We start from the raw sequence: 16,706 nt of genomic DNA on the forward strand, positions 1-16,706 counted from the left end.
CAGTTGGCATCTCCTTTAGAGAATGGAGGATATGAGTCTTGATTAATTCTCAACAACTAGGTCTTTCCCTATGGAAAATTGGTTGGTTCAGATTCCTGTAATAGGAGCCAGCCTTTGTGCTAGGTCTGTAAATGAAGGGGTCAATCTTACAAAGGAGGGGAAGTTGGCCCCTTTCCCTGTATTTGACTTTTTCTGTTTAGAATATTCTAGAGTGCAGCACAGCTAGAAGAAAATCTGAGTTCTGGAGGGTGGGAGGGGAAGAGGTGAAGCTTTGCCCTCATTAATGACTTCCTTGGGACAAGGCATATGTGAGTGACAGGGACTCAGCCAAACCTAAGAATTCCTGGCATTAGTATTGGAGAGGCATTTCATAAACTATCACCCACGTGGCAGCTGTGGCAAGAGAAACCTCATGGTCCAAGTGGAGGGAGCACCTACTACATAGAGAAAGGAGGGAATTTCTGAGCCCTAGATGTAAGAGGGAATTTCCTGGGCAGTGCCAACCTGGAGAGTCCCCCTCTAGTAACCCCAAGTTTGTGAGGTTCTAGAACAAGAGTTCCTGGGCAGTACCAGTTTCTCGGAGAAAAGAGGATCATGTATGTGACTGCACAGCTAGAGGTACCTGGGGGAGCAGATGTTGAGGGTGGCTCACAAGCCATGCTGTTTGTTTTCCTTCTGAGAAAAGTCCAAACCAGCTATGATTTGGAAAAAACCAGGGGAAGGTTGGACTTAGCAAATAAAGATCAGAACTGCATTGCTTATGGCCTCCAGAGCACTTTTATATATTTTCTGCCTTGTTTATGGGCTCCAATGAGTCCCAACCTTCTGTGCAATGGAATAAAGGCTGCATAGGCTGTCAGACCCCAATGACTGTTTCAGTAAATATGAACTGCTTTTCTTTGTTACAAGGGAGAATACTTAATGTATGCACTGTTAACCCGTGGAGCTTGAGATTCAAGCTATATTTGAGTGATAGGCAAAATAACATTCTGAAATTTTCCAGTGTAAAATTCCAAGTCGGGTAATTAAAGAGCCAGAGAGGAATATTGGGAGGATTGGACCTGGAGGAAGGGTGGATACAGGTTACAAAAATAACGTCTTGAACTATAATAATCTCTCCATCCTGTGACAAGTACAGAAGAGACTTTTACAGAAATGATGCAAAGGAAAATTTCCTCCCCCGTGATCCTCTTCCCAAGCTTTGCCCCAGAGTCGAGTTGTGTGACCTCAGGCATATCCTTTCCCTGAACTCAGTTTCCTTTTCTGTAAAATGTAGATAATCACCATTATTGCATTTCCTGCCTCCTCCAAAGTGTATCCCATCCAGCGGTCCTTCCCTCTAGGCCCTGCCTGCTCCTGGCTCCTCTCTCCATCCCCTCCCCTCCTAGGCTTTCAGCTATGCCGACCCCGCCTCCTTCGGCCCTCTATCCTCTGCCATCATTCTTTGTTCCTTTCCAAGGACCTCCCTCTCCGACCCTCCCCTTTCTTCCCCAGGCTGAAATCTGACAAAAGAGCCTCCTGCTGTTCCAAGGAAACCCCGGAAGTGTTGGGGGGAGAAGGGGGACCCTGGGCTTGGCAGGTCCCCTGAGGGGTGTGGGTCCACTTCCGGCCGGGGGCTCGGCGCCTGTGGATGCTTGGTCAGTGTGTGCCTCTCTCGGGGTCCGCGGTCCCGCCAAAGAGCTCCCAGCTTGGTGTGGGGGAGCACCTACCCATATGGGCCCGTGTGCTTGTCCCCGGGAGTCAGCTTTCGGCTGTGTCCTGGGGACCCTTTGGGGCCGGGAGCGGCTTCTCATCACGCAGAAGGGGTCCGGAGCGCGGGGAAGGGCCCGGACAGAGCGCAGGGAGCTCCCCTGGGAGCTCGGGGAACCCCGCTCCCGCCTGGGGACGGAACGCCTCCCCTCACCTAGGCTCAGGACAGAACCGGGGCCTTCCTTGGGAAAGCGAGGAGCCCCACCCTGAACGTGGGGACCTCCTTCCCTTGGGAGTGCAGGGAGACCCTCACTTGACTTGAGGACAGAGTGTGGGGACCTCCCACACCTGAAGGCAGGACAGAACCGGGGCCTTCCTTCCCTTGGGAGCTCGGGGAACCTCCCCTCTCACCTGAGGATGGAGAGTGGGGACCTCCCCTCACCTAGGGGCAGGGCAGAACTAGGGCCTTCTTTGGGAAAGTGGGGAGCCCCCCCTGACCTGAGGACAGAGCATGGGGACCTCCCTCACCTGGGGACAGTACAGAATACAGGATACCCCACCCTGATCTGAAGACAGATCATAGGGACCTCCTTCAGCCGGGGGCTGGTTGGTCCAAGAGAGGAGACCGCCCTCTCACCTAGGGGCGGGACGGGTGGAGCTCAGGGACCCTCCTGATCAGCTGGCCGGACAGAGCTTGGAGACCCCAGTCATCCGGGGATAGGACGGAACAGAACGCAGGGACCACCTTCCCCAGGATGGGTGGAGCGTGAGGCATCCCCTCACCTGGGGCCTAGTTGTACAGAGCAAGGGGGAGGGCGGGCAGGAAGAGTGGAGTACTGGGGACTCCTGGATCTCCGGGTGAGACAGCCTGACACCACCTCTCACCTGGGGACAGGGCAGAACATGGGATGGGTTGGGCACCACCCTCAACTGGGATAGGGGAAAGGGGGTAGGAAGTGGCAGAGCTCAGGGACTTCACTCCCCTGGAGGCGTCAGAAGGAACTCTGGAACAGTCCTCATCTGGAGGTGACCTGAACCAGGGCTGGGCGTCTGAGGGCAAGTAGAGATGGAGGCTGGCCCTCGGCCTTTAGTGTTACTCTGGGCAAGTCCTTCAGTTTTCTGCCTTCATTTGAACTTCATTTCTCTAGAGTGTGCTGGTGGAACAGTTTTCAAATCTCTTCCAGTTACTTGTCCCAGGAACTCTTGGTGTCTGAGCAGCTTTTAAATGAGTTTTTGGTTTTTTTCGTTTGTTTTGTTTTTTAGGCAATTGGGGTTAAGTGACTTGCCCAGGGTCACACACCTAGTGTCAAGTGTTTGGTCTGAGGCTGGATTTGAACTCTGGTCCTCCTGACTTCAGGGCAGGTGCTCTATCCATTGCGCCACCTAGGTGCCCCCTTAAATGGGTTTTAGTGGTAGCTTTCCAAGGAGCTCTGCAAGGCCAGGAGGAGAGGCCTCTCCCAGTTGAGGCCTGAGGAGGCCAGTCAGGCAGCTGTAGCATGAATTGATGGTTCCACTGGGGGCCTAGATTATAACAGAGAAGCTGGTATCCCTTTTGGTTGTGTCTTTGCTCCTAAAAGGGAGACGCTTGGGAAAGACGTGAGGGGGACATCATCACTCAAAGGGAGAAAGGACCTCAGAGAGCTCCTTGAAGACAGTTTTCATGTTTTTATTCTCAGTGCTGTTTATTCTTCAGTGCAGAAACTTAAAATAGGTTTTTGGAGCATCTATTCCATTTACATCAAGAAGATATTTGTCATTGAGAAAAAGACTATGACTCTATTCATTATCCTGGTGACTGCCCAGGCCTAAATACCCCTGATCACCACTTTCCTGTAAGTATAGGTTTTCATTAGAATATAAACTCAAGGGCAGAGATCACCTTCACTAAATTATATGTATATTTATATCCATGTAGAGTGCCCAGCCCAGGGGGAAGTCGAACAGAAATTTTGGTTAGATATAAGGAAAAACTTCCTAACAAAACAGTGAAATGAACTCCTACGTAATGGAAGTCTAAACTGGAAGGTTCTCTTTCAGAGGAGTCTGAAGGGGATTCTCCTGAAGTCCCTTCCAAATTTAAGATTTATAAAATCGATTCCTTTTGTATTTATTTTCAGGAGGGCTGAGTATCCTAGCCTGAGTTCCTTGGCATTCATCCTTTTCCACCTCTAGGCCCAGAGTGGCCCCAAACTCCCAGAAAGCAAGGTAAATTAATGCAGGACAAAATCTGTTTGTTTCCCCTCAGCTTCGCTACTGTCAGTTAAGTAGAAAACGTAGTAAGTTGGCCAGTGGGTCTACCAGGCCCTTGAAATGCCACCATCCCTGTTCAAGATGGGCCCTTGGGACAGGTTAGTAGAGATAATAACACGATATGTTGATATTTACATGTATTTGCGGTGTCTACCATTCCAATAAACTGACTCAGAGCTATTTCCTCACAACCCTACCATCTCTGGTGATGAGATATGTGAGTACTATGAAGACTTAGGCCCTGTGGTTTTAGTCACTGGAAGGAGAAAGGGCCTAAGAGCCATCTCCCAGACAAACCAACTGAGGGTCTCATTGGTATAGTAAAGAAGACTAACCCATCCCCCCAAAAAAACCTAAGCTCGGGTACATCTGGAATTCCTAGAGATATAGGGTCCAGTGTGTGCAATTGGGCTTGAGTGCCTGTCTATCTCGCTCAAGAAAAGAACGAAGGCAGGGTTTTCAGCTTGGGGCCAGTCTATTCCCAACAGAACAGACTGAATCCAGATCCCAGGGTCGGAGGCCTTCAACTGTCCTTGGACTCTGAAGTGTGTTAAAGGCCAGTGAGTGTCCTTCCTGTGCCAAAGCTGAAGGGAAGGTTAATACAAAGCCACTTTTATTACATGCTGGCCTTTTCCTCCTTCCTTATCATCTCCTTGTTTGCTTCCGCCCCAGTGCTGTTTTGTAATTTCCTAAACTAGTTTTGGTATCCAGTTTGAGCTGGAGATTTTAACACTGGCATTAAAATCTGATAGTTGGGCAAAGTACCTGGTTCTTTGGCTATGTTAACTTCATGGAATAGATGAGACTCTAGTCATACCTGGGGTCTTTGGGGATGTTTCTGAGCTTCCTACTGTAGGACTTAGAGCTGGAGGGATCTCCATGATCATTTGGCACATCTCCTTCATTTCAGAAAAGAGGAAATGGGCTCTGGAAGGTGAATGACTTGTTCAGAGTTGGGATTCAAACTGATGGGTTCTTTTTTTTTTTTTTTGGACACCATTCCCCTTGGAGTTAGACCTCCATTGTAACCATATGCTTTCCCTTTCTCATTTTACCAGGACGATTTTTCTTTTCCTCGAGTCCTATCTGTGCATGACAACAGGAAGTTTCCTTGGAGATGGCAGCCCTGGGTCCGCCAAACAGGTCACCTCCTGTTCCACCTGCCATCTCATTCTCCCCCCCTGAAGTACAGCCTGGACCCCCACACCACCAGGCTCATCTTCACTTCTATCATCATCAACATGGTACTTACTAATTTCTTAGAGTGATACTGTCCTCTCAGAATAAATGAAAAAGCATTTGTTACCTGTCTGCTATGTGCCAGGCAGTGTGGTATGCACTGGGATACAAATATAAACAAAGAGTCCCCGCCATCAAAGAGGGAAAACTGATACACATGGCTGGGGACAGGTATTTTGGTCCAGAAAGTTAGAGAGGCCAACCCCTTCCAAGAGCAATGGCAGTGACGAGATGTGTGAGGGACTGGGGGGGCTCTGTAGGTTTAATCACTGGAAGGAGAAGTGGTGACCTCAGAGCTCTCCACAACAAGCCAACTAAGGGTCTCATTGGTGTGATATGGAAGACAAAAAAAAAATCAGACACCATGTCATGCAGTACAGCAATAAACCTTCCACACCACTGACATTTCCAGACTGTTCTCTGCCTCACTTCAGGCTGTGAAGGACTTGGGAGATTTCTCACAAATTATCCCATAAAGATGAGGTTGTATGTACGAAACCTTGACCTTTGTCTGTAAAATGAGGGGTTAGACTAGGTGATTTCTAAGATATTTTTTAAGCTCTATACCCTAGACTCCTCAAAAGGAGGCTGACCATTTATTCTCTGTCTAAAGAGCTTCTCAGGGCAGCCCATTCCATTTAAATATATATGCATTTTGTTTTCCCTCCAATTACATGTTAAAACAATTTTTAACATTTTTTTTCAAAGTTTTGAGTTCCGAATTCTATCCATCCCTCCTTCCCTCCCCTCTTCCCTCCCTGAGATGGTAAACAATTAGATATAGGTTATACATTATATGTGCAATCATGTAAAACATTTCCGCATTAGTCATTTTGTACAAGAAGACTTGAGTAAAAGAAAAAGAACGAAAGAAAGAAAGTGAAAAATAGCATGCTTCAGTCTGTATTCAAACAATATCAGTTCTTTCTCTGGAGGCAGATAGTGTGCTTCATAATTAGTCCTTTGGGATTTTCTTGAATCATTGTACTGCTGAGAATAGCTAAGTCATTCACAGTTCTTCATCGTACAATATTGCTGTTACTGTGTACAACATTCTCCTGGTTTTGTTCACTTCACTTTGCATCAGTTCATGTAAGTCTTTCCAGGATTTTCTGAAATCATCCTGGTTATCATTTCTTATAGAACAATAATATTCCATTGCAATCATAGACCACAGTTTGTTTAGCCATTCCTCAATTGATGGGCATCCCTTTGATTGCCAATTCTTAGCCACCACAAAAAGAGCTGCTATTAATATTTTTGTACAAATCGGTCCTTTCCTCTTTTTCTATGTCTTTGGGATATAGATCTAGCAGTGGTATTGCTGGATCAAAAGGTATGCAGTTTTATACTCCTTTGAGCATAGTTCCAAATTGTTTTCCAGAATGGTTGGATCAGCTCACAACTTCACCAACAGTGTATTAGTGTCCCAGTTTTCCCATATCCCCACAAACATTTATAATTTTCCTTTTTTGTCATATTAGTCAATCTGATAGGTATGAAGGTACCTCAGAGTTGTTTTAATTTGCATATCTCTAATCAGTAGTGATTTAGAGCATGTTTATATGACTATAGAAAGCTTTGATTTCTTTGTCTGAAAATTGCCTATTCATATCCTTTGACTATTTATCAACTGGAGATTTACAAATTAGACTCTGTTTTCTATATGTTTGAAAAATGAGGCCTTTTATCGGAGATACTTATTGCAAAATTCCCCTCCCCCCAGTTTTCTGCTTTCTTTATAATTTTGGTGGCACTGGTTTGTTTGTGCAAAAACTTTTTTAATTTAATGTGATCAAAATTATCTATTTTACATTTTGTAATACTCTCTTTCTCTCGTTTGGTCATAAATTCTTTCCTTATCCATAGATCTGACAGATAAACTATTCCATGAACTTCTGATTTGCTTATGTGTAAATCATGTACCCTTTTTGATCTTATCTTGGAATATGGTGTGAGATGTTATTCTATACTTAGTTTCTGCCATATTGTTTTCCAGTTTTCCCAGCAGTTTTTGTGAAATAATAAGTTTTTGTTACAAAAACTTGGATCTTTGGGTTTATCATATACCAGATTACCATGGTCATTTACTGTAGTGTTATTTGTACCTACTCTATTCCACTGGTTCACCACTCTATTCTTAGCCAGTACCAGATTGTTTTGATAATTACCACTTCATAATGCAGTTTGAAATCTGGTACGACTAGACTGCCTTCCTTCACATTTTTTTTTCATTGATTCCCTTGATGTCCTTGAGCTTTTGTTCTTCTAGGTGAATTTTGTTATTATTTTTTCTAGCTCTATAAAATAATTTTTTGATCGTTTGATTGGTATGGCATTGAATAGATTAATTTAGGTAGAATTGTAATTTTTATTATATTGACTCAGCCTTCCCATGAGCAATTGTTTAGATATGACTGTGTGAAAAGTGTTTTGTAGTTGTGTTCCTGGGTTTGTCTTGGCAGGTAGACTCTCAAATATTTTATGTTGTTTACAGTTATTTTAAATGGAATTTCTCTATTTCTTGCTGCTGGGCTCTGTTGGTCATATAAAGAAATGCAGATGATTTATGTGGGTTTATCTTATATTGCAACTTCACTAAAGTTATTAATAATTTCAAGTAGTTTTTTAGTTGATTCTCTAGGATTCTCTAAGTATGACATCATATCAACAGCAAAGAGTAGTAGTTTTTTTTTCTTCATTGCCTATTTTAATTCCTTCAATTTCTTTTTCTTCTCTTATTGCTATAGCTAACATTTCTAGTACAATATTGAATAATAGAGGTGATAATGGGCATCGTTGCCCTGATTGTATTAGGAAGTCTTCTAGCTTATCTCCATTACAGATAATGCTTGCTGATGGTTTTAGATAAATATTACTTATCATTTTAAGGTAAGCTCCATTTATCCCTATACCCTCTAGTGTTTTTAATAGGAATGGATGTTATATTTTGTCAAAGGCTTTTTCTGTGTCTATTGAGATAATAATATGGTTTCTGTTAGTTTTGTTATTGATATGGTCAATTATGCTGATAGTTTTCCTAATATTGAAACAGCCTTTCATTCTTGGTATAAACTTTACCTGGTCATGGTGTATGATCCTTGTGATATATTGCTGTAATCTCTTTGCTGGTATTTTTTTTATTTAAAAATTTTGCAACAATATTCATTAAAGAAATTGGTCTATAATTTTCTTTCTCTGTTTTGGCTCTTCCTGGTTTAGTATCAGCACCATATTTGTGTCATAAAAGGACTTTGATAGGACTCCTTCTTTGCCTATTTTTCCAAATAGTTTATATAGTATTGGGAATAATTATTCTTTAAATGTTTGGTAGAATTCATTTGTGAATCCATCTAGCCCTGGGGATTTTTTTCTTAGGAAATTCACTGATGGCTTGTTCAATTTATTTTTCTGAGATTAGGTTATTTAAGTATTTTATTTCTTCTTCTATTAATCTGGGTAATTTATATATGAACTCTATGCCATTGGGTATGAAAAGAAATGGTGGATATGACTAAGGAACCACTGTTGGTGATATCTGAACGCTATCAGACAACAGGAGAGGTATCTGAAGATAGAAGGGAAAATGTTCTTCAGATTTTCAAAAAAGGGAAGAGTGAGAGAATTTGTAAATTCTAGGCCAGTGAGCTCAACTTTAATTCCTGGCAAAATTCTAAAATGTATTATTTGTGACCATCTAAAAAAAAAAAAAAAAGAAAGAAAGTGGTCACTATAAGGAGCTGGCTTGACTCCAGTTAACTCTGAACTAATGACCAACCTGCTCAGGTCAAACTAACTTTATTTCCTTTTTTTAATAGGATTTTTATAATTATAATATATAATTATATAAATAAATTATTTTATATAATTTTTATAATCCTTTAGAATTACTAAATTGGAAGATCAGGGGAATGCTATAGATAAAATTTACCTAGATTTTAGCAAAGGGTTTGTTAATGTTATCTCATGTTGGAATGGAAAAATAAATAATGGATCTAAAGGCAGAGGACCCAGATTCAAAATGCTCCTCTGCCACCTTGTGACCTTGGGCAAGCCACTTAAATTCCCTGGGCCCCACTTCCTTTAGCTGCAAAACAAAAGGGTGGACTAGATGACCTCTTGTGGTCCCTTCCAGCTTTAAATCTGTGATCTGGTTCTTTCCTTTCCTTCTAAACTCCATGAAGAAGATTCTCTTCTGTTACCATCCCAGAAGCAGTTTCGCACTGGTTGCAATGCACCACTAAAGCCTGAGAGATCAGAAAAATAATTACTTTACTAAAAACATACTCACTGACTCCTAAGTAATAGCAGCCTGCAAGGGGTACTGTATCAAGAGCCCTCCGCTCAATCCACGTGAGGGCAAAATTAACTCAAACTGACTTTAGTCTGTCCCATAGCATCTGGACCAGTCAGTCATTAAACATTAAACACCTACTATGTGCCAGGCACTGTGCTAAGTGCTGGGGATACAGAGAAAGGCTTACAACAACCCTGGGGAGGGGAGGAGAGGAGAGGGCCTCATTTAGGCCACCTTGGGTCTTACCACAGCATCCTGGCTGAAAATCTATCCTTCCTGCCAAGAAAAGAATTCCACTTGTGTCTTCTATATACTTTGTATATTCTTATCTGTGTACATGTGGTTTCCCCTTAGTAAAATGTGGCTCCTTGAAGAAAGGGACTGTTGTCATTTTTTTGGTCTTTCTTTCCCTAGTTTCTACTGGTGCCTGGCACACAGGCACTTAGTAATACTTGTTGAGTTGAATTAAATTGCTTTTTAATGTTAGCTACATAGTTGTAGTCAGTGTCCCAAAAGTGTTAGTGCAGTCTTGACCATTAAGAGCTTAATACTTAATAGTGTAAAACTGTACTAAGACTTTTGGGACATTCCATATAGTATTCCTTCATACCACCTCACCTCATATAAGTCCTTCTGTATTTCTTTGAATGCTTTATACTCATCATTTCTCTCAGTGTGTCTCTTAATTTGTATACATGATTTTTTCAAGCATTTCTCAATCCCTGGCCTCAGCATTTTCATTTTTTTTTTTTTGCTATTATAGTTCTTTGAGGAATATTTTTGTAGAGATAGGTCTTTTCCCCTCCCATCCATAATGTCCTCAAGCTATAAAAGCCTAGTAATGGAGGTTGGAGAGTCAAAAAGTATGAATATTTTTGTAATTCCTAGTGTATAATTCTATAACACCTTACAAAAGATCTAATTCATAGCTCCACTAGCAGTGTTATTATTCTAAATTTTCCACAACTGTTCCAGCAATGAATTGTAAAACGTCTGTAAAAGTTTTAATCAGGTGCTTAGGGTGGGGGCTTAAAAACCCACAAGGAGTTAAAAAAATAAAGCCGAAATTCTCAAATAGTATGGAGAGTTGGGAAAATTGTGTACTGGCTTCCATCAAATGTTTGATAACTGCATTTTTACCATAGCCAAATGACTTGTGTTCCAAGTATAGGCTGATCTCTCTCATGGAGGTGGTAGAAAGGACTCAAAGAATGTTTCTCCTCATGCCAGGTTGTAAGGGAGAATGAAGTGTTCCTAAGGAGAGGCAAGGCTTCAGTGGTGGGGAAGGAGGGGTATGAAGGAGAGGAGGGTTGAGACTTGATACTTGTCAGGATGTTGGAGAGTACAAGATTGTTGCACGGAGGAAGAAGGATGAAAGGCAGTTGTTAATTGGAACTTAAAAACCGATTTCAGGCTCTTTTGAAGAAGAGGGCACAGTAAGCACTGAGGAGGAAGAAGAAGAACGTCCTCCAAAGGATGGCATAGGAGAAGCTTAGGTGAGGGATAATCTAGTGAGACTCAAAGGGAGAAGAGAGAGAGAAGAGAGGAGAGTGGAGAGGAGAGGAGAAGAGAAGAGAAGAGAAGCAACTCAGTAGTTGGTGGTTCCTCAAGGCAACTAATCGTCAAGCTGATAACAATAGTAGAGAGGTCTTTTATCTTTCTGCAGCGCGTAGCCAACAGAGGACTTTCCAACATTTATCCGTGCCTAGTTTCTGCCATACTATTTTCCAGTTTTCTTTTTTTTAATAATAAATTAATTTACTTATTTTTAGTTTTCAACATTCACTTCCATGAGTTTTTTTTTTTTTTAGGCATTTGGGGTTAAGTGACTTGCCCAAGGTCACACAGCATAAGATCTTGAGTTCCAAAATTCCCCCCATGTCTCCCCTCCCCCACCCCAAGAAGGCATGTAAATTGACATAGGCTCAACATATACGTTCATATTAAGCCTATTTTCACATTAGTCATGTTGTAAGGAAGAATTAGAACCAATGGGAGAAACTACCAGAAAGAAGAAACAAACCAAAAAAAAAAAAGAGAGAGCAAATAATATGCTTCAATCTGCATTCAGACTCCATAGTTCTTTTTCTGGGGATGTGGATAGCATTTTCTATCATGAATCTTTTGGAGTTGTCTTTGATCCTTGCATTGCCAAGACGAACTAAGTCTATCAAAGTCAGTCATCACTCAGTGTGGCTGTTATTGTGTACAATGTTCTCCTGGTTCTGCTCACTTCACTCAGCATCAGTCCATACAAGTCTTTCCAGGTTTTTCTGAAATCTGCCTGCTCACCATTTCTTATAGCACAATAGTATCCATTACATTCATATATCACAACTTGTTCAGCCATTCCCCAATTGATGGGCATCCCCTCAATTTCCAGTTCTTTGCCACCACAAAAAGAGCTGCTATAAATATTTTGGTACATGTGGGTCCAGGCTCTTTTTTTCATCATGGCTTTCAGGTAGACCAATAATTCTTAAATTATCTCTCCTGCATCTATTTTCCAGGTCAGTTGTTTTTCCAGTGAGGTATTTTATGTTTTCTTCTATTTTTTCATTCTTTTGATTTTGTTTGATTCTTGATGTCTCATAGTCATTAGTTTCCACTTGCCCAGTTCTAAATTTTAACAAATTGTTTTCTTCAATTAGCTTTTGTACCTCCTTTTCCATTTGGCCCATTTTACTTTTTAAGAGTTCTTCTCTTCAGTGAGTTTTTGTGCCTCCTTTTCCATTTGGCCAATTCTACTTTTTAAGGAGTTGTTTTCTTCAGTGTGCTTTTATTTCCATTTAGCCAATTGTATTTTTTAAGGACCTGTTTTCTGCAGTCAATTTTTGTCCTTCCTTTTCCAAGCTATTGACTGTCTCTTGTATACCTCTCATTTCTTTTCCCAATTTTTCTTTTACCTCTCTTGACTTTTAAAATCCTTCTTGACTCTTTCGAGAAGGTTTTTTGAGCTTGAGACCAGTTCATATTCCCCTTTGAGGTTTTGGATGTGGGTATATTGACAATGTTGTCCTCTTCTGAATTTGTTTAGATCTTCCTTGTCCCCATAGAAAGAATCTACGGTCATTGTCTGTTCCTGCATTTTTCTCATGATGTTTGCCTCCTTCCTGGCTTTTAAAGTTGAGCTCTTCTGCTGGAGCACAGGGGACGCTGACCCGAGCCTCTTGTGCTGATGGCCAGGGACCTGGTCACTGGCTTTGGGTGCTGGGGCCTCAGGTGTTCCCAGCTGGAGGCTGTAGGGGTCTGGCAGCTTACCTGGTGCTGGTCTGGGGTCAGCAACATTGAAGCTTTCAGGGTGCAGTGGAGGATCTGGCCCCTGGAGGATGCCTGTCTGCCTGGAGTTGTGCTGAAGCATGGTAAGGTTTGGCTGCTGGAGGAAGCCTACCTGCTGGAACACATGGTGGTTCCCAGTTGGAGTCTACTGGTTCTCCTGCCTGTGCCAAGGCACGGGGGTGGGGGGATTAGGTCCTGGTGTTGGTGCTTGCCTGCTCCACCACCCTGGGGCTCAGGATCTCCCTCTGGCTTGCTGAAGTGGGGCTTGTCACTGGCCTGCTGGATACCTCTTGTCCTGTCCTGCTTCCCTTCCACCAGAGCAAGAGGAACCTTTTCTGTTAATCCCCCAACCTTCCTGGGTTAAAAGACTGCTGTACCCTGTCTTTCTGCTGGCTCATCTGTTCTGGGATTTTTCCTGGGGCGATATTTTCTGGGTTTTTAGAGGTCAGTAAGGGAGAGTGAGAGCGACTTCTGCTTACTCTGCCATGTTGGCTCCCAGAAGTCCAGCGTTAGAAGTCTTAATGAAAGGAGGCAAATTTGATCTTGCAGGTATCACTGAAACTTGGGATGAAGTCCTTATCTGCATCATGGCTCTGGACAGGATTTACTTTCTAAATAACTGAGTAGAAGTGATTGCTGGGATGGAAATAATTAGAACTCTGGAGGTTCTACCACTGGCCTAGTTCTAATCATACCTGCCTAGAGTTTGTGAAAAGCTGCCATAGTTTGGCATGCAATCCAGGTTTGGGGAAAGCAGATTTTCAAAGATTTCAAAGGAAAGATTGATGAATTTAGAGCCAGAGGATCTGGGTTCAAATTCAGATTCTTATACTTAATACCACCCTAAGTAAATTACTTCACTTCTCAAGGCCTATTTCTTCACCTGAATGATGACCTCTAAGGTTCCATCTCTAAGTTCTTAAAATTTGAATTTCTGATTGAACATTTTAAAAACTGGTTGTTTAAAAAAATTTGACAATCACCTGCTGTATCTTTACTATTTATCTATTTGAGAATAGTGCTTATTCAAAAGGTGTCAAATCTTTATAGATTTTAGATGTCTTTTAATACAAAGTTTAAAAAAGAAGTCTATATTTTTATCCAGTCAGTTAAATAAAGGCAAAAACATGGTGTCTGCCATCAGGGAGTTCACATTCTAATGGGAGAAACAACATGTAAGTAAATATGTACATAGGAGATGTGCACAGTGTAAATGAGAAGTAATCTCAGAAGGAAGGCACTGGGAGTGGTGGGGACAGACAGTTCTAGGGGTGATTCCTTAAAGAAGATGGGATTTGAGCTAGAAGTTTTGAGAAGTAAGCCTGGAGGTCCAGAAGGTGGAGGTGAGGAGGGGTAGCATCGTAGGCATAGCAAACAGCCAGTGAAAAGACAGAATAAGGAGATGGAACATCACGTATGAGGAACTGCAAGTAGGCCTGCGTCACTGGACAGTAGAATGCATGAAAGGGAGGAATGGAGGTGCTAGTTTGGGAAGGGCTTTAAATGTGAAATAGCCGTGGGTTTCCATTTAGCAGTAATACTGCCTTCTTTAGTGCTTTATATATTTTAAAGTACTTTTAAGATCCATCATATTTGACATCTTTTAGAAATTAAAGGTTCGTTTTTCCAGAAATTAGATGACATTTATGTCTTGTTTTGTTTTAGGCTATAAGATCGGTGCTGAGAAAGAAGAATGGACCCCAATGCAAGAGTTTCCTGAGGAAGCGCTATCATATCACGCAGGGTTGCCATCTTCAGGACTACTGGATGTCCTCCAAGTACCAGAGTTCCATGAATCTTGTAAGACTGAGGACAATTCAGAGAGGCAGAAAGATTCCTTGTCTGGGAAAACTCCCAGAGGGAAGGGAGACCATGAACTGAATACATCTGGGAAAAACTTCAATCAGAATTCAAATTTTGTTAAACATCAAGGAAATGCCAAAGAAGTGAGGCCCCATAAATGTGATCTATGTGCGAAAAGCTTCAAATGCCATTCAGATATTATTAAACACCAGAGAATTCACACTGGAGAAAAACCCTATGAATGTGAGGAATGTGGGAAGACCTTCAGCCAGAGTTCAGATGTAATTAAACACCACAGGATTCATTCTGGAGAGAAACCCTATGAATGTAGTGACTGTGGGAAGACTTTTATTCATAGCTCACATGTAGTTAGACATCAGAGAATTCATAATGGAGAGAAACCTTATGAATGCAAAGAATGTGGCAAAGCTTTCAGCCAGAGTTCAAACCTTATACGTCACCAGAGAATTCACACTGGAGAAAAACCTTATGAATGTAATGAATGTGGAAAAACATTCAGTCAGAGCTCTGATGCTATTAAACACCAGAGAATTCATACCGGAGAGAAACCTTATGAATGTAATGAATGTGGGAAAGCTTTCATCCATAGTTCAAATGTTGTTAGACATCAAAGAATACATCATGGAGAGAACCCCTATGAATGCAGAGAATGTGGCAAAGCCTTCAGCCAGAGCTCCAATCTCATTCGGCATCAGAGAATTCACACAGGAGAAAGACCCTATGAATGTAATGCATGTGGGAAAGCTTTCAATCAATTTGTCTTACTTATTGAACACCAGAGAATCCACACAGAAATGAAACCAAAAAAACCTAACAGATGTAAGAAAATGCTTAGGCTTAACTCTGATGCTACCAAACACCCAGAGAATTCAGAGTGAGGAAAGGTCTTTTGAGTACAAGTGTGAGAAAGTCTTTAGTCAGAGTTCACATACTCCTCAGCAAAACTCTTCATGTGAATATGTAAAGGAAAATTCATAACTGAATTTTCTACTTCTTCAAGTTTTCAGATAATTCTCAAATTATAATGGTCTTATGGACAGAGACAAAACCAGTTGGTTTTGTGTTTAGAAAAGTCACCTGTAAAGAGGCAATTAATGAGTGCTGTATCCCTGATGAAACTGACAGCTGTATGCAAGTCTTCAGGGCCTTTCCCCTTTCCTTACTCAGTATAGATCAAAGGAATAAAGGAAAATATCAGTAGAGTATGGTTAAATGGAAGCAAAGGATATTGAGAAAATCACCAAGTTTTAATTCTTCTGTTTCTACTTCTGTCATTTTCTTCTGGGCTGAATCACATTGTCCTCAGATGAAACCAATTTCCCTCTTTTCAAACACTCTCTAAGCCCAACCATCACGTTTGACATTATAGTCCTGCTCAGAATCTTTCAGTGGATTCTCACTGTCTAGAGGACATAAAGTTCTAGGGTTGGGCTTGTGGCCCACCACAGTTATCTGTGTTTCTTTGCTATTAATACATACCACATTTGTTTTGCTTCTGAGCCTCCATTTTTGTTATCTGGAACCCTTTCCCTCCTTCTGCCTTATCCTACAAGGCCCAGCTGAGGTCTCATGTCTTCCAGAAAACCTTCTCTACTTATTCCAGTACTCAGCAATTTTTAATGTGTTTCTAAAACTATTTAGTGTCAATACCATGAGTTTGAGGATGGAATTGTCTTTTTTTTTTAGGCAACTGGGGTTAAGTGACTTGCCCAGGGTCACACAGCTAGTAAGTGTTGTGTTTGGTCTGAGGTCAGATTTGAACTCAGGTCCTCCTGACTTCAGGGCCAGTGCTCTATACGCTGCGCCACCTAGCTGCCCCTTGGAATTGTCGTCTTCTTGTTTGTGTGCATGTTTTGTCACCCATTGTTAAGACTATGAGCTCCTTGATGAGACTGACCAAATGTTACCTGTGTCCTGTATCCCCTAAAGAGCCTGGCCAAGAGCCAGTTGTTCAAGAAGTATCTGTTGGATTTTGAGCCGTCTTGGGGAGGGAGAGGGAGAAAAATTTAAAACTCAAAAGCCTACGGAAGTGATTGTTGCTAAATCAAAATAAATTAATAAAAAAATAAGTATCTGTTGGTTAACTGTTTGGTCAAATATCTTGCCAGAGTAGCAATGTGAACATGGT

At 41.8% G+C, this 16,706-nt stretch overlaps 1 protein-coding gene across 1 annotated transcript; it reads left to right on the forward strand.

The window, feature by feature from the left end:
* The first annotated feature begins 1,566 nt into the window (after nucleotides 1–1,566).
* LOC114041405 (zinc finger protein 239-like) lies at nucleotides 1,567–16,260 on the forward strand. Its single transcript, XM_027859827.1, has 4 exons — nucleotides 1,567–1,637; nucleotides 3,807–3,894; nucleotides 4,998–5,183; nucleotides 14,420–16,260. The coding sequence occupies exons 3-4, from the start codon at nucleotides 5,057–5,059 to the stop codon at nucleotides 15,454–15,456; spliced, it is 1,164 nt and encodes a 387-aa protein (XP_027715628.1). The 5' UTR covers nucleotides 1,567–1,637; nucleotides 3,807–3,894; nucleotides 4,998–5,056; the 3' UTR covers nucleotides 15,457–16,260.
* The last annotated feature ends 446 nt before the right edge of the window (nucleotides 16,261–16,706 follow it).

The sequence above is a fragment of the Vombatus ursinus genome, unplaced genomic scaffold (assembly GCF_900497805.2).
Source record: "Vombatus ursinus unplaced genomic scaffold, bare-nosed wombat genome assembly UNPS02014173.1, whole genome shotgun sequence".
Lineage (NCBI taxonomy): Eukaryota > Metazoa > Chordata > Mammalia > Diprotodontia > Vombatidae > Vombatus > Vombatus ursinus.

What these genes read in the sequence shown, in the direction of transcription:
- LOC114041405 (XM_027859827.1), top strand. Translation starts at nt 5,057, where the DNA reads ATGGCAGCCCTGGGTCCGCCAAACAGGTCACCTCCTGTTCCACCTGCC. An exon ending in CTTCTATCATCATCAACATG is followed by an intron (nt 5,184 to 14,419) that starts GTACTTACTAAT and finishes GTTTTGTTTTAG; the next exon opens with GCTATAAGATCGGTGCTGAG.